We start from the raw sequence: 23143 nt of genomic DNA on the forward strand, positions 1-23143 counted from the left end.
CTTTGAGAAGGTTTCTTTATCGAGAACTCATCAGGATCCTTTCGCTAATCCTAGAGATCCAATACAATTATTCGAACGTGTTAGCTTAACTTTTCATCAGATCCAAAATCGTCCGAAAAGTCAAAGTATTTCTCAATTCAAAGTGGATACGAAAAACTTTTTGTTGTCAGTTTTATTATTAGATAGTTTTGATTAGCATTGGGTAATTGGGCATGTATACTAAAGAAGCGCGAGTGTCAACCAGTTACAACTTGTTTGCCTAAATGTAGACGAATTAATTAAGTAGGAGGAGCATCGTCATCAGTCTGTGAACCCGACCAATATAATTCATACAAGTTCAACTATATAATTAAATGGACTGATAGTATTTGAAAGTTTGCAATAATTCATTGCAAAAGTGCAATATTTGTTATGCAATATTTATTGTTATGATCTTTCTGTTGCTTCCACATTCCAATCGCAATTTATCAGCAAAATATTTTCACAACACAATATGTATCGTAACAACAACATAACAAAATAACAACTTTATTTACATACATATTAATTTAAACATTCTTCCGTAGTTGTAAATAATTTAGTGCTCTTTAAAATGCCTTTTTTATTTTTATTCCATAGTTTTGTTTATCTGATGTGTCCGAGTAAGTTTAGTGAAGTGAGTACGCTAATGTGTTGTGCGTTGAAAGCCGACCAATAAATCTGTCACCTAAAAACTGATGCTCTAGTAACAAACGTACTGCTCTCGTTACTTGCGTTGCAAATTACTTGATAACAATCTATTAACATAAATTAATGTTGTTCTAGTTGTACCCATTTGTGTCGCACTGTTAATGAGTTGCTAGCTGAGGGATCCCTTTACTCAATATTTGTGACACCTGTAAATGGCACAAGAGCCAAATGTCTGTTTACACGAAAATATAGAGGAATGTGGAGCACACCGACAGGGGGTAGCGGCGGTGGGCGGTATACCTGCTGGCACCACAGCTCCGTGGCGAGGATGTTGGCGATCTCCAGAGGATCAATGTTCTGCATGTTGCGCTGCTAACTCAACCACGTTTATAATTAGACGCTTACTCTATTGTGTTGCGCTTTTTGCGACGCGACACCTTCGTGCGGTTCGAGTTTGTTAGTCGATTTGTTCGTTATAATCCGCCCTCGCAAAAGTGCAGTAGGTATTAACTACGTGAGGTCGATCCGTCTGTGCACCGGTGAGATTGATATCACGGGACTTTCGTATAGGGGTCGGCGTAAACGCGTGTTTAGGGGCGGATCGTAGGTCGTATGTCGCGAATATCGCGTGGAGTATCGTGTGCGCGGGAGTGCGGGTCGTTCGTTCGTTGCGCGCGCGTACGGCGGCCGGCCGCGGCGGATCGCGCGCTACTGAACGCCGCGCCCGCTCACGCTCGCCCGAAATCTTCGCCCACGAGCGACGTCGAATCATTTATTAATAGAATACTCCTCTAACTCCGGAAATATTTCGCATCATTTCGCATCGCACGCGGCGATGGTTACTTATCTGAGGTAACGCTTTATACTCAAAACAAAGCCACTGCACTCTAGCCATCCAAGAGCTTTCAAACAAAGCTTCAGCATTTTCCGCGAGACAATACATTTTCATTTGGCTTCAAAAGTAGGGACCTATTTTCAAAGACAGGGTTGCGCTATTTCGGGCTTAATATAGTAGTATCGACTAAATATTGCGGGTTTATGATGAGAGCGGTGACGTGACCCCACTGGTGGGCGGGAGGCTTGGTCGGACCTTGTCGCAAGGACGCGTTGGACCCGTGGGCGCGCTCATTACGGCCATAGACGAGCGTCAATACTACCTTAAAAGGAGCGTTGAAAAAGTGCAGAAATCATTTTTGAACATAACGTGTTAATGTATAACCCAACATAGGCATTTAATGGTTAGTTAAAATTCCGAGCGAGCTTTGTGCAGACTATTATAATCATCGTATAAGAGATATCCGACATAGCCGACCTCATGCATCAGTGCAAGTGAGGAGACAAAGCAAGCGGCGACTGCTCCGGAAGGCGCTCTGCCCGGTCAATTACTACAATTGCTTAAATGAAATTCGTCTCAAATGCGCGCGCGCATTGTATAGCTTACATGTACGTTAATTGGTCACGGTGCTTTACCTAACAATTAACCAACGCTTTATTATCACATTCTTGCTTGTTAGTCGTGGTCATTTTGTTTTCGGGTGTTTGGATCCCTGTTCGCATTTCTTCAAGCTTCCGTTTTTTGCGAAAAAAAATCGGAGTCTATCGTTTGGTGAACGACAAAGGATTTTGTAAACATGTCACGAATTGTCTTTGTGTTGGAATTGGAACTTCGGACCTTGCATTTCATATTTCTGTCACAGTTTATAAAGAAATTGTTTCCTTGACCTATAGACTGTGGTGCGTCATTTATGCGTTATTGTGTTATGGCTTTGGTTTTCAGTTTTTCTTGGAAGCCTCGCAGCATTGCCAGTTTGTGGAGCCCTTGAGGGTTCTCGGAGAGCGTAGTACGCGTGTTATCGCTTCTAGCACGCCAATGAGATCACCACTATATCTAGTTGTGACGTATCTACGTACAGCGCTTCTCTGATGTTTTATTCTGTTACACTTTACCATTATTTGAAGCACAGGCTTTTTTCCACATCACAGGATTATTTTTTTTATTTATGTGATTGATCTCAATTAGGGTCTCGTAGATAATGTTATTTTGATTGAAAATAAAGTTTTTAAAGTTCAAGAAGAGCAAACCAAAGGCCATGTAAACAACCCAGCGTATAGATTAAGATTTGCACAATATTTTCACATGAACGTGTATTATGTTGACATACTTGTTCTTGGGTTGCGAAATGCGGATTTTCTTTTGTCTAACTAGGTGAGGTTTGTAAGTTCAGTTGATAAGGCAAACCGTTATCCGCACGTGTGCCTTCCACATAATGCAATATATCTAATCATGTGTGCAATGTCCACATGCATCGAGTTTCTCGGATAACTGTCCCCACTGACCTAAATTCAATGGAACTTTGGTGCTTTATATTACTATCCATTAGCCATTAATCATCCAGTCACACTTATCTTAAGACTTCTTGAAATGGTACCTTCAGTTTTCCTTCAGTAACTGAATTCTATCATTTTCCTTATAGATATGATGGTAAATGATAACATTGATATCTACGACGTATCAGTATAATCATATAAACAGGTGTTGTGAGGAAGCGTTCATGTTTTTGTCTATTTTCCTGTAATCGAAGCTATAATGTCGCATGTTCCCGTAACGTTGTCGTCACAACGTGTGTTTAGCTATCACAAGGCGAGGTTAGCCGCGGTTTTCCGGGAACGTTGCCCGATACTACATCTGCACACTGTTTCGCATTTTATTGTGTAAGTACAAATAAAAACAATTCTGTAAACTAATTAATGTGTATTGATTGAAAACAGACAGTGATTTCCGTAAAAAAAAACTCTGTTTGACTTCACGTTATATGTAGTTATATTTTTTTATATCTTCTTGCTTGGGTAGTCTGTGAGACTAAATATCCTAGCACATTGGGTGAAATAACCCATCCTTCCTATCCAATAAATATTTAACAATTAATGAACTATCCCAAACAACTACAGCAATATAGCATTATAATAAACAAGCATCAGATACAACCAAACACGAGATCAAAATGTATAAACTTTAATATTGTGTAAACGACTGAATTATTGAACATAAAGTTCAAGATGAAAAACAGATTTTGCATAGCGTTGCCGTTCTAAGCCTCCGAGGTGCAAAAGTACGACGCACTATGTCAATTTATTTGACAATAACAAAGCGAAGGTGTATGACCCCTTAGAATAGTGCGAAATTAGTATTCGGATAACATTCTCGTGTCATACATAAACGGCACCGCGTTTTTATTGGTTCGTATTGTTGTCGATAGCATGAGGGTGGCCTTTTCAGATAGATTTTCTCCATAGATAATATTGTTTGAGATCGTGATTCGTTTGTTGATAAGATGCAGCTTGATCGTTGAAGTTTTGCAATTAAGGACTACATTATTTATGATATTGACTGACTGTATTTTGTCAATTCGGCAGAAACTAATCCAATTAATAACAAACCATTACTTTGTAACCCTTACAAAACAGGGATTTTGAAGAACTGAATTAATTAAAAAATAAAAATTGCTATAAAATTCGCAAAATTCCTATTGCATTACTAAAGACTTAAATTACCCTAAAAACTTGGCCTATATATGTGCAATACGTGTAAACGCTACAAGGCATGGGATCGGTATGCGCGTCGCGTACATAGAACATGCGCGTGAGCACGTGGCGGCCGCGTGATGCGACAGGTGAAGCACGCCCACCGCGCACAATATTTGGTCACCTTTGTAATGGGGTTACAAGCCGGCTGGACACTGCTGATAGTTAAAACATGTAAACGCTAGATAGTTTTTTTGTACCCCCATTTGCAACAAGGAAAAAAATAATCGTACTTAAAATATTGCTTCAGCAGTGAGAACAACAAGATCGTTTTGCCAGTGAGAAGAACTGTTACTTCAAAATACTGCAGACAGCACAAGAATATTACCAAGTCGGCACTGCCGTTACCATTAACATGAAAGAAACGTCTAAAGGGGGTAAAGTGTTCGAAGTAAACAACTGTCAGACTGCAAAACGCTGTCTACCGGCGGTCGTAATCGGCAGCTCCAGCGCACAAAACTACGCATTGTAAAATTCCTAGCACGCCTTACCAAACCTTGAGTTGTTCAAAAACTGACCTCAATTCCATGGAGATACGGAACTTATTGACATCGCTAACCACGGGCGCCATAAAGCACTCCCAGGCTGTTACCCCATCAACTTTAAGTGCCCAGCTATCCGTCAAGACGTGTTTCTATAGCCGTCTCTTCGTATCTAGTCGGTTGTCTGGGAGCTCATTAACGGAACACTAATTGCTCATACTAATAGCGACGCTCCGGCGAGTTAGAAAATTCCTTGAACTGATTCTAAATAAAATAAAGAAGTGCTTGTGTTGCATTACTTTATGTGATGAGGATAATTTGGAGCGTATAATTAAATTTAATGCATGTGACTACAGGCAATTTATTTTATGCACTTTAAGTATAAGTGTTGTTCCAGTACAAAATATGAGATTGAATTTATAATACCTTAAAATCTGTGCCAGAGCCAGCAAAAAATCAAATATCCTTGATGAATTGTTCGTCCGGAAAGGAAAGGTGCGCGTCAAGGCTCCGTTAGATAATGATTTAAGTTTACAGAACGCTGTTTATAAACCTAAAATAAGCAGACTCTAAACTGATACGTTACATCGACCCAATAAAAACAGTGACGGTCATACCGGTCAATAAAATGAAGTGATCACACATTGGATTGATACCAATAATAGACATTTAACATGTAAGTAACAGCGTATAATAAAACTTTAAACTGTAAAAATAATAAGAGCAACACATGCAACCGATGTGTGGCGCCGCCGACGGCCTGTCGCGACATTGACCGCCACCGAGCGAATAATAAAATAAATCGACGCCCTGGCACCGCGCCAGCGTCCCTTCACTTTACCTTTATTGTACGAAACTAACGCTCGAGCACACACCATCGCTGCACTCACATAACCATGGAAAGTGAAGTCGAACCTGAGCAGCAATGAATGTCATCCCTATCTAGGTAGCAGTGGAAAATTAGCGCTTGCCAGGACGACGCGATCGATGCACTGTCGCTTTTCATATGCACCCTTCGCACACAGGGACTTTTAAAGGACAAAGGGTTACAAATAATGATATTGAAAAGTTCTTTGTAATGTTTTTATACCGTAATTCCAAAGGGCGGAGTTGTAACTATAAAGAAAATTAGTCTTTGTTGGCACAAAGGAGGTGGTCATTACTGCGCCTGGCCAACCGGAGTCGACCTTCGTTTTCACGAAAACTGCTCCATTCTGTATTTCTCGGAAAACCCGTGTGAGTCACCGTCACTCGCTCTCTATCGCGGGTCACTACGATCGCGTATTTACATTCGTCGTCGTCGGCTCAATTCAAAAACTCGATTACGTTGAATGATTCATTCTGAACTATGAATCATCACGCGACATTGGTGAAAATTAAAAAATATGAGGTTACAAAACACGGATTCAAAGAATTGCGTAATGAATTATTACGTTTAAAATGATAGACAATTATCGGCTGAAATTCTAGAAAACAACGAAATAACAAAACGGAAAACAACTCTGAAAACTTGAGGAGTATAATTGATTTTAAAGTAATTTTCTTTTATTTGTGTACATTGTGTGTAATGAGGAGATTATGATGCGCCTTATACTATTAAAGATAAGGTTATCTAAAGCACTACGTATGGCGCCGAACCAAGGACCGGATATCGTCCGGAAATGGCAAACATTCCGCGCGGCGCCGACGACGGCTAACCGCACACTTGTCGAAAAAACCTCGCGTTTTTTACAGACATTGTGCTACATACAAAATATTGTTCTCGGCACTAAACTACTTCTCGATTTTAGGTCATCTTTTGTTTCGTAGATTTTCGCAAAATTTTGGACAAAAACCAGATAATTAAGATTGAATAATGCAGAAGGGCATAACGGGTTATCTGCAGTGAGAACTGTTTTAAATCGGTATTTATTGTTCTGCGCCGATAAGGAACTAGCAGCTGCACGAATGCGGTAGAACAAAGAGGTATAATCCTAACGCGTTAAATGGCAATGCAAATTATATCGCCGCGCTAATGGTTATTGTGACTCTTCGCGTGGTCAGATTACGTACACTTATGTGCATTATCTCGAATTAATTAGCTGGCAGGAGTGAAGCAATTACGAAATAAACGTGATGTAAACGCTAAAATACTGTACCAAGCGTAATTTTGACTGAAGCGATGCGATTACAACAAAAATACTAAAACATAGGTACAATTTAGTCATACAAAGTCCACACTTTATACCTTAATATTTTGGTCGTTTAGATAAAGTTTGATACGTTAATCGCTTTGGCGTGTAATTTACATTTTATATGGATGTTATCGTAGTAAATCTAAATGATTGGTGGAATATTCTCAACGTCGTTTCCTAATAACTTAGTTTTTACAAACAAGGGACTTATCTTGTACTACGAGGGCGGGTCAATAAGTCCGTGACTTTTTGAATTTCTGACCTCTTTACTGAAAAAGCAACACTACTCCTGTTAACAGGCATCTATGAGGTGACTCCTGACAAAATTTGAACTTGCTGCGTCAGTTAGATTGTGTTTGACAGCTATCTTTATCAGACTACCCAGTAATCTGAGGAAACAATGGAACAAAGTGAATTTCGTGTGCTCATTAAGCATTATTTTTTGCGAAAAAAAACCATTACCGAAACCTAGGCTAAGCTTGATAAATACTATGGGGACTCTGCACCATTGATTTCAATCGTAAAAAAGTGGTTTACTGAATTTCGTTGTGGCCGTATAAGCACTGAAGATGCCGAACGCCCTGGACGCCCAGTTGAAGTCTCTTCACCCGAAACAATCGAAAAAATCCACGGTATGGTGTTGGCCGACCGAAGATTGAAAGTGCAAGAGATTGTGGAAGCCGTAGGGATCTCGCATGGCTCAATGGTTTCAATTTTGAATGATCACTTGGGCATGAGAAAGCTTTCCGCAAGATGGGTGCCGCGTTTGCTCACAGTCGACCACAAACGCAATCGTGTAACAACTTCACAGGAAGGTTTGGCGTTGTTTGATCGCAATATGGAGGAGTTTTTGCGCCGTTTTGTAACAGTGGACGAAACATGGATCCATCACAACACACCAGAGACCAAAAAACAGTCAAAACAGTGGGTTTCTAAGGGTGAATCGGCACCAAAGAAGGCCAAGGTGAGTTTGTCAGCCAATAAAGTTATGGCGACTGTTTTTTGGGATGCACGCGGGATAATCCACATTGACTACCTTCAAAAGGGAAGAACAATCAATGGGGAATATTATGCCACCTTATTACCTACCGCTTCAAATACGATTTGAAAAAAAAAACCGAAATCATTTGGCCAAGAAAAAAGTTTTTTTCCACCAAGACAATGCAAGTACACATGTGCAGTTGCCATGGCAAAAATCCATGAATTCGGCTATGAATTGCTCCCTCATCCGCCCTATTCTCCAGATTTGGCTCCGAGTGACTACTTCTTGTTCCCAAACCTGAAGAAATGGCTTGGTGGAAAAAGATTTGACTCCAATGATGAAGTCATCTCGCAAACAAGGGCCTATTTTGAGGACCTCGACAAATTCTAATTTTTGGAAGGGATAAAAAAATTGGAGAAGCGTTGGACAAAGTGTATAGAGCTCAAGGGGGACTACGTTGAAAAATAAAATGATTTATTTATCAAAAAATCTGTGTTTTATTCCAAAAGTCACGGACTTATTGACCCGCCCTCGTATAAAAGATTGTATGTCCATTGAGCGGTGGTGAATTAAATGAACACCACGTATTATTAGTCGAGATCCTCGGTAACCCGTCGCCGCGTCGCGACTGCCGACTTCAGACCGACGCCTACGCAAATGTATTCCTTGTTTTATTCATTTTTTAATTGCGTCGCCTACATCGTCAGTGAAGAAATGGTCTTTGTAAGTAATTCTCAAAGGGTTCATTTAAAGTTCAGAATCTGCAAAAGTTGACATATTCTGTTGACTTCAGCAAAATATCTGCTTATTAAAAGATTAAAACATTCCAATTCGAAACTTGGAAATAACACGATAGTAGGTACAAAACTGAGAATTAAAGATTCGGAGCGCGATTATAAAGCAACGCCTTATGTGGGTATGGCATTTTAAATAAAATGCATACTAAAGGTTAGGTGAAGCAGATAAAGAGTAAATTCAATGAAGGCAGGCATAAATTTTCAACCAGTAACGTGGTTGTCGGTCAGTTGAAAATGAACTCCAGCAAAAGTTAAGAGCAAAGTTTACGTCACTCATACAATTTAACGACATAGTGAACAATTTTGGAATCGCAATGCAAAAGTATGACCTGTAATTCACTTTGTCGGTGCAAGTTTGAAGTAACGTTGTAAAACATAACGAAACAGTTATAGTAGGCGACGTACAGACGGATAGTCAGACAAAGCCATTGTCTCGATGCTCGCTGTGTTTGGCGGCACTTATGCTAATTTCTTTTGAGGTACACTCGAGCCTTCATTGCGGACTGACAAAGTGGTTTATTACCTGCAATGTTTTAACTAAAAAGATCGTTAGATTTGATATCTAGAAAACACCTTTAAAGAGTCTATTTGTAGACACAGAGGACTGCCTAAGACTTAGAAAGGAACATTTCTTCTAAGTACATCACAAAACATGCAATAAAAACGGATAAAACAATGATGCAACTGCGAAATCAGCACATAAAACCAGACATCGGGGATCCCGTTAATCTGGTGTAAAGTGGACCCATGCGCACGCGCATTTGAAAGCATTTCGGTTTATCAGTTGGGTGCGGAAAGGCCGCCACTCCGCCGTGGCCCTGGCACCGCCTAGCACCACCCGAGATAATTGTACGCCCATCATATGACGTCACACAGCATTTTGTTGCGTTCAAGGAAAAACGCGTTTTTATGTTTCAACATACAGAGGCGAGGCGTGGAAATTCCAAAATGTTCTCTTCCTCAGACGTAGAAAGTTTTGTGTTTGAAATATTTGTACAGTAATACAATTATTTTAGTGCCGAAAGTCACATTCTTTTAAATAGTTTCCAGAAATAATGTATACAAATTCTAATTAAAAATGCAAATGTTCTAGACAAAACTTTGATACCAGTTTCTTCAGAAGCATGAAATTAAAATTTATCTAATTCTATCAAAACAGACTAATGACCATTGATCTGTTTATTAATATATGATTAATAATATTGTTAAATAGTTGACGGCTTCTAAATACATAATAATTGTTTTATCCATCGTTTGTTTGTCCGGGTTACGTCTCAATTTGCAGGACTCGTCCCTTCGTTATCAGCGCAGATAGCGGCATCCCAATCGGTGCCTACACCGGCACTACGCTTATCGCGTTCCACGAACACTTAGCTGCACAAACACTTGCACTTATCGCAAAATGTTTCACAATAGCTCTTCTACAGAAAATACCGATGTAACGGGAACAACATACAAATATAATATTAATCCTAACTCGTGATTTTGTCTGCATTGAATTTGTTGAAGCCACTTCTGAATTTAATCGGGTGTTGATTGAAGACCCTACTATGACTACATCTGCTGAAAATTGTTGTAACTCAATTGCAAATCTGGGATATTAATCACATACATTGTATGTATTTATTTAAGTGTTGATTGAAGATACTAAATGTTTTTCTAGTCGTCAGAGATAAAGTTATAAAACACGAATAATATAGCTTCTGTAGATTTAGTGAAATCTGATATAGACGCACTACTGTGTAGAACAAGCATTAGAAAAATACGGTTCTTTGAACATCTTATTCAGCGCGTAAATAACAAATGAGACGTAATTTCAGATGTAGTCGTAATGTGTGTAGATTCAGCGTCACAAGTTACTACAATACATCAGACAAAGTGTGCAATCGTGTAACTGACATCAGCTTGGCAGAAGCCCAAGGTTTTGTCAAACGTACTTCATATCCGTGTATCACAAAGCAGACAGTTAACCGATTAATATGTCATAATTTCTTTCTACGCAAGTTTATTTCATTTGAACACCTGAACAACAAATCGAATTCAGTACTTCTGCTGTGCTGGAATTTTCTTTGTCTGTTTCTATATTTTCACTTCGATTAGACGCTCATGTCGTCCATATAGACAATATTTAGACTTTTCAACTTTTGACATTATGATCTTTAACAATAAATTCACATTAATTTTCAATATAAATCGTAAATTGTATTAAATCATAATAATGTATTATTTTATCAGTATTGTCATTATGATGCAAAGTAATAAAAGTGTGCCTCAATACTTAACTGGTGATATTCTATATGGATGTATATAGAAGGGAGACGCATTAAACACGCGACGAATAATAAGCCCGCATAAAATAGATTTTTATACATTTTTATGTGACGACGAGAATAATGCCTCCTGTATAAAACTAATTTGAATAGCGCAACAGGATGCCATATTGTGCATGTATTGTCCCCACATTTGTCTTAAATTACTTTGATAAATATTTATTTTATGTTGATAGCTTAAACTTAATCTTAAGTCATTGTTGTAAATAAAGATTTGTTCGTTGATATAACTTCTACTATTTCGATTTTGTTTTTAAATTTTAATGGCATTTAATACAGCATTAACTGTCGCCACCTTTATTTGTTTGAACGATATCTTGATGTCCTAATGTTACTATTGTGTAAAGGCGGCAATCGATGGCGTCAATAGACTAGACTTTTCAGGTGTCTTAGTTTTATCTTATCATCAAAACTATTGTAAATGTTTTGGTCGTTTGAACAATTGTAAGGTATACTCTTATGAGACTAGATGCTCTTATGAGGGATATACAAGTTAGTTGTAAACTTATTTGGCTGATCCAACTTTAGTTACAGTTGCACAAAAATGTTTCAGAGTTAAGTGTCAATAAATAATTAGTGATTCAAGGCCTAATTTAGAAAAAAAAAATGCTTATCTATGAAAACATTTTCATATCATTAAACAAATGTAAAAATATGCCACAACATAGTACACTATCATGACTTCAAGGAATGATGGGGCATTCAATAAAAATTATCAGCAGCGTCGCCGATAAAATAGAAAGCAAACAATGTTCCACAGTTTTCTTATCGTGATCGCAATACAACCGACATGAGCGTCATTCAAAAAATTTGCAAACACTGCAAACTTGCTAGGTCCTATGTCATTTTTGGATATTTATTTATGAGATGTGTCTGGATTCATCAACTCGATGAGACAATTAGAGGCTCACTTACGGCCCACAGTGGGTACAATGGCGATGCAAATAATCGCGATTATGGCAAGGTTGACGTCGGTCGGCGGAGGGTTCGTTCAACTGACCGCGAGCGATGACACGGGGCGCGCGCGCAGCGTCGCGGCGTCACACAGTGCCTGCGCCGTACCGCCTCCAACACGCCGCAACAACCATCTCAACAGCGATCAGAACGCAAGAACAGCTCATGATGTCGAGGATGATCCTCAAGATCATCTCGAATAACATCATCGTCAACCCTTACACTTACGAGTACATGATATGACGATAATGCAGAAACAATAATGAAGATGACGCAATAAAAATTTAATAATGATAAACAGTATAATCTGTTTGCGGTAGCGGCATCATTACAAAACGTCAAGGGAATTCCCAGTTTGCATCGCAGCGTGTAGGCCTATAACAGATAAACACTTACCGATTTCCTCTAACTGCAATCCAAATAAAACACTTCACAATGCAACAGGAAACTTCATTAATAACTTCAAAAACTTGTCGTAACTTGATACAAGCAAGCGCGATCCCCGCGTGCGCGCAACGAAAACAATCGTTTGACAGATGTCGGTCGGCGTCGGAAAACCCCTCAGAAACTACGCGGCGCAGAGTGTAAATATTATTGCCTCGACTGGACAAAGGTTTTTGTTATCTAAAACTGGTGTCAGCGAGCGTGCACGACACGCGCGGTCAGCGGTAGAACGTGGAGTGAGGCTCGCGCGCCGGCCCCGCCACCGTCTGATAAGCCTGGCGCGACGCCCCCCGGCGACGCCTACGCCCCACTCGGCGCCGCCGCACCAGTGCATCGTAAACACCACCGGCCGCCCCTCGGCACCCGGCACCGACGGCGCAGCCACCGCCGCCGCCGACCAGACGGGCCCCCGCGCATTATGCACCGCACCTACGCACAATTTCACAACTGCAAGGCACCTCGGCTCGTTGCAGAAAATCAACAACTTTCGATTCCTTAAAAAGACGAGGAAACAGAGACCTGCCAGTTGCGAAATTATGGCGGCAGCCCAGATACCGATGAGAACAATGAGGCGCAAACAAACGCAGCACCTTTTTAGTGTCCTCCTAATTGGGCTGGTGGTGCGTCGTCGGGCAGAAATTCTATATGCAACGCGATCGGTACGTTACATAAACGGAATAATTGAATTAGTGCGAGCATGTCGAGCACGACCAGCCAAGCCGCCGCCACTACCCGACCACTGCGCACCTATGGACTCGATCATTGATACTAATAACTACACTCTATTAAAAACTAATTACAAAACTAATCTTAATTCGCAAAAGCATTCATACAAGCTGATTCGCTGCTATTCAATTTATTGTTTATGAAGTTATGATCATGTCATAGAGGTAATGGTAGAGTCTGCCAAATGTGAAAATAAAAAAAAGGATTAATGATTCTAAGTATTCTACAGTGAGGATCGGCTGATTTTTTTAAGATCTACGTAATCAAAAGGAAAAACGGACCATTTATTTAATATGATGCGAAGTGGTTAGCATTGAAGAGATATTATGTTTTTACAACAAGTCATGTGCTATGCATACAAAACAATAGTAACTGAAACAGGGTGCTCTTTCATAATAAGTAATCAGAAGCGTGCTACGGACGAAGTTTATAAAAGTCGTGCAATAATCAACCATGCATGTGATGAACTGTTTCCATAAGCGCGCGCAGACGAGTAATCAACCATAAATTGGGAAGCAGCGAAAGAGATACATTGAGGAAAATTTTGTTTCTTTTGTTTATTTAAGCAAAAATTGGATTAAAACATCATTTTTCATGTGAACATAAGATCAAACAAAAAGATAACAAATGGTCTAAAACTTCATCATCCATGCGCAGAGAGTTCAATGACCTTCTAAGTTAGAGTGCCTATCTACAGCATAATAGATTCTGAACAACTACCTTGTCCGTATAATGAAAAAATCTTTTAAATAATAAATCGTCTCGTTTTCAGGAAATGGTCAACACTTTGAATGCTAATAAAGCAATACAAAATGAACAGACAGAAGCAAAATCCAGTAACAACATGACATGCGACCTTTTGCAAATGTATCAGAATTAAGAACTGCGTAGGTGTAGTAAAATACAAAATTGGATTCGAAGAATTGCGGCAAGTAAGCAGCCATTCGAAACCCATTAATTCAGTTATTTACCGACATCCCATGTTATCAAAACAATTTATTGGACGAACGTTCATCGCTTCGGTAAAACCGACTTGGTGACCGAAATAATAACAACCAAAACGTAATTATAGAAAAAAAAAAATCTGTTCTAAAGATTTTTTTAATAAAAAGAATCGCACAGTATGCAATCTTCGCTGTCTCTGGAGGTCACAACGATAAAATCTTGTACAAATTCAATGGAATGACATAAAAATAAAATATTTATCATCGATAATCCGTAATGGCAAAGCCGACGAAGGAATCTCAAAAAAATGATTTGAATAACATTGAAAACGCAGCCACAGTCGTAAACATTTACGAGTACATTACTCTCAGTAAACTGGCATGCCCGTGCAAATTATCCGCCCGACAATTTATACCACATTGGAGAATTACGTTCTTTGATTAATATTAACCCGAGCAGTTGAACACGGTGAGCCGAGAAAGCAAAACAATAGCGATCAAAATATTTAGAGCACAAAAGCTATTCTGTACCAAATGAGATTGTAGAAGACGTCAGAAAAAAACGAGACCCATATTTCTTTGTGAGTTACATAAAATATAAAATCAATGTCGTATAACTCTGTCCATCAACCGAGAAATGTGTCGGGGCGCGTTATGCCCACATAAATAACGAGATTAATCTTTTCAAATAATTTGACCTTTTCATCTGACGAGGGTTCATTAAATAATGGCGTCGGTATTGGTAGTGCGGTTATTGTGCCGTCTATCACGAATTTTGTTGTGGGCGGCAGCAGACTGCCTACAATTCATAGCCCTATTATTCGACGAGTCTTCCAGGGCAGAAATATGATTCTCATGCAGATGATGAGGCTATCTACATTAACAAATTGTAGATAGTTTAATAAGCATAACTGTGTGCATTGTGGATTTTACTTAGCAAAATAGCTGTATCTACCTGGAACTCTATTGTTTTAGTCGCAAGTTAAAACATTATGCTATTCAATTATAATTAAGTACATTTAATTTATGCATCAATGCAATAACAAACTGCGTAGCAAATAATATGCAGGTTTCAAAATCTTTAAATTTCCTTCAAATCCTATTCTGCTAACGGTAAAAAGGTCGATCAAATCTTTTGTGCGTAAATATTTATAACAATGATCTAATGCAATTTGTTCGATTGCAAGTTTAACTATGACATCTTTTAATAAGGCACTCGAGGCGGAAACGTGGAAAATGTCAGTAATCTACGGAGCGGTAAGCACGATTCTTGCCCATAATCGGAACAAGGACTCTGCAGCTGTTGTAAATATCAGCTCCATGCTTATTATTGTGACGTAATTATTATTGCTTCGTGAAACAAAGAAAATTAAGCTCGCTAATTTATACAGGGAATCCTTTGTTTAGAATTTATAAAAGTTACCTTACTGCACTTATGTAAATGTTTAATTGTAGAGGCAACCTAGCTTCATAATCCCGCGATCAAGATAAATAAACGGTATGGACAGAATGTCCGGCGGAATGCCGTACGAGCCAAACGGGTGACTCATTGGGTACCCGTGGTCAACCGCCGGGATCCTTAACTACCTTTAACGGATCCCGATACAGAGAGAACTCGATGCAATTATTGTTGCACCGTTACAATATCTCCAAAAGAGCTCCAAGAAGCATTTTCACTGACAGGCTTTGCGGCATTATTTGTAAATAGGCTTCTCAAAATTTTATGGCACCACATTGTCAAGCAATTGTGTTTGACAAAACCCGTGTTGTCGGACAAACCCAACAGTTAACGTAAACAATAGATTAGAAGCTAAAAGCTGCGGCAGAACCGAAGAAATGTTACTTTTTTTCTTTATTAGTTTACGCTAGGTTGCGTGCTTGGCTCTTTAAGCCATAAGTAGCCGTAGCTAAAGACGCGATGGGGCGCATCAATCAACCGCGACTTTAAGAAATTCATTTACATTTGGAATGTGTTACCTTATGAAGTCTCATTCATTTTTTTACGCTACATTATTATCCTATCAAACACTAACCCGCTATACAAGTATGCTGTAACCAAAACACAATAATTCTCCAACTGATTTATGAGACAATGAAAATCATGGGAAGATTTATCAGGTTATGTCAAGCATAGTAGAGTTTATGATCGAGGTAGGGGTAAGAATAATACAATGCCATAGACTTTGTACAATATTATCACATTCTATAATAAAACTGATGAGCTTACACAAACAGGAAATTTTAATATCAAACGGATAATAGCAGTCGAGTTGGTTACTAAAATAACTTTATTTGTATCTATTTATTCGTAATTACTACTAAAGACAAAAACGTTTTCCTGTTTCGCCTTAGATTGATGTGGTCGTCACACTAGTTTGGCTTATTTGTTCAAAACCTTATTTTTATTAAATATATACAAACATATTAGCTTCACACTTATTAGTTTTATAGTATAGACGACCTTGCGCTGACTTTCTCATGAAATACACTTGAGTGTGGGAAGTACCGTTTAACGTTTTTCCTCGAAATACTTTATGCTATCGCAAATTCCTCGCTTAAGACATATTTGTTCGCCGAAACTTAGGTATTAATCTTTTTATCTTTCCGCTTCATTAGCATTTTGGTAAAGCCTAATATCCTTCCCAATATTTTATTTGTACATCTTTTAATTTAGATAATATCTAGAAAACAAATGGGACGAAACGAATACCTATTCCTTATTCCTAGAATACTATTTCTCTTGACAAATACACTACATTTCAATTGCAGACAAATATTAGAGTTTACGATGCTTTTGATACGGATAAACGTCAACATGACATTGTACAACGTGGGTGGTAGGTTATGGTGTGACAAGCTGAACCGGACCGCATGACTTAGCACCACGCGACGGCTACCATGCTCTAACAACTTAATGTGGCCGACATACCTAATCGATTGGACTACAAGCATTTTGTGCAACTAAAACGATTAGGAAATGAAACACAGGACCAAAACAATACACTGGAATTTGATAAAAAGCTTCCATCAGTTCCATTAAAGAAAATAATACACAAAAGAAGCTATAACATTTATAATTCAATGAAACTAATTAAGTGGTTCTTTAACTAGGATCAGAGGGAACAATATTATATTATAAGCAATCACGATAAAATCTACATTCATTTATTGTTAAGTTACCTTGACTTAAAATTTCATGGTTGTACTTTACAGCTTTATTTGCAAGTCATTATATTTGCTGCAGACACGTAGTCTAGACTTAAGTAGTACAGTTAAGTATAAATGCCAAGATTTATGTCCTAAACTTAGTCTGTGAAACAAATTCACAAAAATACTTTGCTAAGCTTGGGCGAGTAATGTGACAACTTTGCACACCATCCCTAACATAATTTAAGACGTAGAAAGTGATTCTGACCACACCTTTTGCTGCCTCTACAATCTTGTTCTCCCGTAAACCTTGAAAACGGAATAGTTGGAAAGCAATGAACACGGAGACAATGGAAAACACTTTATGTAATGGGTCAAAATGGATAGCGCAGCCGTGTTATCTTTTAAAGGTAATAAAGAAGTCAGCTTCGGAGTTTATTGTGGCTACTTGTGCAACTGCATTAAACCTCGTTTTGTACCACTACAGCTATCACTTCGTAATATCTTATTGTGTTTGGAGTGCCCAGATTTAATACAGCCAGTGTCCGAACAGTAACAGTTATAATACTAAAAGACAAATGAAAGAGTAATACCAAGGAAGAAAATAATTCATGGCGTGGGAAGGTATGTATGCAGTGCGGAAAGAAGTCTTAACTTCAGAACGAAGGCAAAGGACAAATAGTTCTCAATAAGGTAATTTTCTATTAAAATTGTTGCAAACAGACAATAAGTTTCACATACTACAACCGCGTGCTTTATGCCTGACGTCATCCTCACAGTGCGCGCAGGTGTGCGGGCCGCGAATTTTTTACCTACTTTGGAGAATTGCATCACAACATCTATCCAATGCAATTTATGAACATGATAGAGCTTGTACTGCATCACAAAGGACTATTAAATAAAATATCAGACTGGTACCTGGTAAACTTACCAGGAGTTAAGCTAATGAATTGGACACGCCAAGTATGCCAGTTATTTAAAATTATATTTTAATTGTATGTACATGTATTCATTGGATACGTTATATAAGAAGAACTAGACGAAAATATTATTAAGTTATGTTAAATGTATTCTAAGAATTTATAATCATAAATAGTTTATATTAACATCCAATTAAAATGTTGGCAATGTAGACATAACCTATCCGAATATGACGCATACATATTTAGCGTTTCCAGATGTCAACATTTTAAAAGTTAATGTAAAAGTAAAAAAATATACATAATTTACAGCACGCTTACAGCTAACCAGTAATGGTACAAGTATTTGTCATGTCTGTACTAAAAAATATGGCTTACCTACTTCCGATGATTCACTATATTCTTGGAAAACTCTGCGTGTATTAGTATAATGAAGATTATCTAATCCGTTGTTACACGATAGTATCGATAATATCTACTATATTACGGAGAACCACAGACTTGTATTACGCATTTTACTATTAAAAGGACTTCAGAAGATAACATACAAGTTCTGATTTACAACTAAACTGGCATTCAATAATTAGGGTAAAACCAAGAAATTCGCGTAGGTACGATCAAACCCTCGCGCAATGACTGCGTAAAAGCGTCTATTGTCCTGTTCAACGAGACAGAGCTAGAAAGCCCAGACAGTGGTTTTCCTCGACGATATTCAACTAAGACGGATCTCGAGTTCATTACAATTAAAACAAATTGCCTACATCCGGCCCGTATTGACAACAACAGTTTAATAGGTGTCCGTTAATAAAATACATCTGCTCAAGTCAACGAGGTCAATAAATACTTAAAATCAGTTTACACTTCGAGACAATGCATCTGCACGTTGAATTACAGATGAAGGCTTACGTAAAAGAAATAGGTCAGATTACAGGATACAGATACAGGTTAGATTGCTCCAAATGACAATGGACTAACAGTAGTGGTTGTAGTTAATTGTTTAACAATTAAATAAGGCAGGTAAATGGTACAGTGTTGCGTTCTAGCGTGTGGGGATTCCCCAACCACAGGCGAGTTCTTGGAAGCAGTCAGGCGCAGGAGAAATTTCACAAGCACGCGAAGTGGGTCAAGTCAGCCGGACTTGACGTTTTCGCTTCGTAAAGGTTACCATCACCACTGCGCCTGCCCCGCCGCCCGGCAAATCCGGTTGCGCTTGCGCAACTGATAGTCTCGTTTATCAGATCCTAAAAGATCAGTTGTTTCTACATTGAACATGTCTTTCATGGACCATTCTAGAGGGATAGGGCGGCTATCAAGGTGTTGGAGTTATCATCATCGAAAGAGGCGGGGATAAGATATCCCCACATATATCTCGCCCCGCCCATGTTGATAAATCTGACAATACGCAACGAATAAAACCTATTTATATTCATTGACGTGTTTTGAAACCTTTTAGGTATGATGGTTAGGTATAGGGAAGGCTCACGTAGTAAAGTTACAGTAAGTATTGGGGAAATCCAAGGATTTCATTCATGCATATTGAAAGTAAACAAGTCTATAACATGACGTCATTCGTAAATATGTTTTCATTTGTTTTGTCCTCTTTTCTGAGTGTTGTTTTTTCAATGTGTCTCCAATTAGAACTAAATGCTAAATGAAATTAATAAAAATATCATGCAACATTATGAAATTACTACTAGGTACCTATCAAGAACGTGTTGCTTAACTAGATGAGTCACTAGAAAAAAAGGAGGTTAAAAACCGAGTATGCCTACATGCAGCACAGGCATACGTGACTGAAGACATTTCAAGGAAGATATTGGACAATGTGAATATCAATCTAAGTTTGAATAAACCTTAACAAAGTTGGTAACATTTCAAAACCTCAAAGAAAATATCCACGGTTTTTATCGGCCGTATAATGATATTAAGTGATCAATAAAATAATATAAAAACTGTACAGTCGTTACATTATAATAATGGTTCAGGTAGCGATGCGAGTTCGTGGAACTTCTCAAGACTCGCGCACTGCGCAGTGGGGCACGATGACGTCATCGCATGACGTCATCCAGTCGGACCACAAATGTGACGTCAGATACGCAGTGATAAGGAGAAAACCTTAGCACGAGACGTGAAATTAAGTCACGAGACTTTTTTTATTAAGAACTATTGTATTGTTGTTTTATACATTTTATTTTCCTGTTTGCATGAAATACGATTTATTTTTATTGATAGAGAAAATTGATAATTATTATCTCTACTGTATTATCGCATAGTGCTATGTTCGTCCTATCTCGAGATAAAGCGCGCGAAACTGTGAGTAGCGCCATCTGTTTCAAACTAACTGAACTGATTACGGCGGTAAATAATGAAAAAAAATGTTAACAATATATTTTATTGTGGACGACCATACTGCTCGGAACGTTAACGTTGCGTCATTATCTAAAAATAGGAATAAATTATAGTAGCAATGCGAGTTACAGACAAACAACTCCTGGAACTGCTACTGACGTAAAGATTGTCAAATGTACATATTGAAATACATACAGGTGTTTAACAATTTAATTTTCTAGAATATTCCATACTAGAGGGAAAATTAACAATGCGTTATTGGACGGTTCATTTACATAAATTTTAATGCAAAAGTGAAATTAAAGTATGTAAATCAGTTCCGAAATAAAGAAAAGTATTTCAAATATTGGCCAACGTGATTCAAGTCTCGTTAGATCTAGGCTTCGTCCTTTTCGCACAAGCAACGGACCAATAGCGTTCTAGCCAGTTCCATTCGACAGGGACCATATTATTGGTGTCACAACAGTTAAACTATTGTTTTAATTAAAAGGGCTGAATTATTTTCCACAATAATGCAAGTAAAATATTATCAAAATATTAAAATACTAGAAGGAAATGTATCAACTAATAAAGATCTAGATATTCATGACATTCAACACAGGATTTCGAATATACTTCAAGGTCAACCAGATAGACAGTAAAAAAAAACTTCAAAGTACATTATAAAACTGACAACAAAAAGTAAAGAGATTGCACCATTCACGCATCGAATAACTGTCCCCAAGTTGAGAAAGTTGTTTACGAAGTCACTTCACGTAGTGTCGCGCAAAACTTTGGCTCTGAATGACGCAAAAACAGAGGAAAGCTTGGAGGCCTAAAAACTCACCATTGGCTTCTTATATTCATCTGTCTGGTAGTCAAACATGGTAGCGAACATCAGACTGTCGTCTTGCTCGCTGCTGTAGGGGTGGTATGGCACCAGCTGAGACATGAAGACCACTTTCCACTAATATTGTCCAAACTAACGATAAAACTATCCACTAAGGGCTTCAAATGCAAAAGTTCACAATGAAAAGAGTTCGCGAAATTCACGACGCGACAATTCACAATATGATAAGAGTATGAGTCATATGAAGGCTTCTACAAACTGTAGACGTACGCGTAGCTAGAATGTTTTATATCAGACTGAGTCAGTTGGCGCGCTCGTGGCCGGTTTTGTATGATACCAAGCGGCCGCACGGCGCACGCGCAAACAACGCCCCGAAACCAAAACGACGTATGTTCAAACATTTGAACAATTCGCTAACCGAGCCAAATACATTTTTTACGGTTCTTTGAATGAAGAGAAGTTCCAATAATTCAGAGCATAGTTTTTCCATGACACGAGGTGTAAATATTTTTATGCAGTTAAAGAGTATCAGTTGGCAAGAGAAAGAAAACAACTAGTGGGATGACTAAATAATCAGGGATTTCGATTTTCTTTTTAGAGAGGTTAGTAAGGAACTGAAGCAAACGAGATTACAACTTTTTGAGCGCTAAATCTAATTGAAACAAAAGTTCTGATAGAAACCAACATGGTTAAGTAGGTCATTTGCTAACCTTAGATAGAAGTACACAGCAAACAAAGTGTAGGTACTAAATATTTTACAGCCACAAAGCCAACAATTATTACTTAAATGAATCATCGAGCAGAGCAAAACAAATCGTATTGTATTGGGACTGTTACAATTCTATAACTTTGCAATAGTTGTATGCCAGTCTTAAAAAGTCTCAAAATAAGACGGGAGATCAGTTAGTAAATGCCATTAACTCAATATCGTCCATCAGAATTCAGAAATAATGAGGTTGTATGCGGCAAACTGCAGCTGGCGGTAGCAATAAGTAACTTATCCGAGGTTCCAATCGATTTGCCCGTAGATATTTAGAACGGCATTTGTTAGAAACGTACACAGTAAGAACTACATAGAATAGTTTGAAACTAAATCATTATTAATCTTATTTGCAGTAAGGATTTTGCTTGACCTACTATCTTACATTTAAAAGAAATTGTTTAGAATCTTGACTTAATTTTGGAGTCGCACAACCTTTTTAGGCTTTATATCTTAAAAACAGAAACTTGATGAAGATAATAAAAACAGAAACTTGAATTTTGGAAAGCAGATGTATCATAAATATTTTTATTTGAAAAGGGCTCTGTTCAACAAATAAGAATTGGAGGGATCGAAGTTTTCGACAATCAGGATTAGACATTCTGATGGGAAAACAGCAAATCACAATTTATTACCCATGTCTTTAGGAGAACACAATCTGTGTATCATAATGAATTATTATTTTCACCTGATGATAATATAGGAATACCGAGATGTTTAATATGTTAAGGGAAATAAAAAGTTCTTTTAAGATTTCTATCTGGACGACACTAATAGCAACTGGAAACTTTACACCGACGAAATTGACGTAAATATTACCAACTAATTAATTAATGAAATAAATAATAATAACTAATTAAATTACGTTAATTACGAATGATTATCTACATGTAACGAGCGAATATATAAATAGTAGGTACCTAAAGTCTGATGTTCTAGTCTATGTTGACAAAAACATCGTATGAATCATTTAAACGATTATAAAATTACAAAACAAATGCTATCTTTCTTCAGTATCATACAGAAGTCCACACTTTTGCCTTAAGATAATTAC

General features: G+C 38.0%; 1 protein-coding gene across 7 annotated transcripts in view; it reads right to left on the reverse strand.

Annotated features, from left to right (window-relative positions):
• The window catches only part of LOC124639930 (transcription factor kayak), a 42252-nt gene that overhangs the window by 3350 nt on the left and 15759 nt on the right, over nucleotides 1–23143 (reverse strand). The window contains exon 1 of one of the 7 annotated variants that reach the window (XM_047177437.1): nucleotides 21327–21632. The exons of 3 other annotated variants lie outside the window; for them this stretch is intronic. In XM_047177437.1, coding sequence (XP_047033393.1) covers nucleotides 21327–21431 — 105 coding nt within the window. In that variant the 5' untranslated portion in view covers nucleotides 21432–21632. Of the gene's footprint in view, nucleotides 1–969; nucleotides 1387–21326; nucleotides 21633–23143 lie in introns of those variants that run through there. 3 more of the 7 variants (XM_047177438.1, XM_047177439.1, XM_047177440.1) reach the window with 3 other exon arrangements.

The sequence above is a fragment of the Helicoverpa zea genome, chromosome 20 (genome assembly GCF_022581195.2).
Source record: "Helicoverpa zea isolate HzStark_Cry1AcR chromosome 20, ilHelZeax1.1, whole genome shotgun sequence".
Classification (NCBI taxonomy): Eukaryota; Metazoa; Arthropoda; class Insecta; order Lepidoptera; family Noctuidae; genus Helicoverpa; species Helicoverpa zea.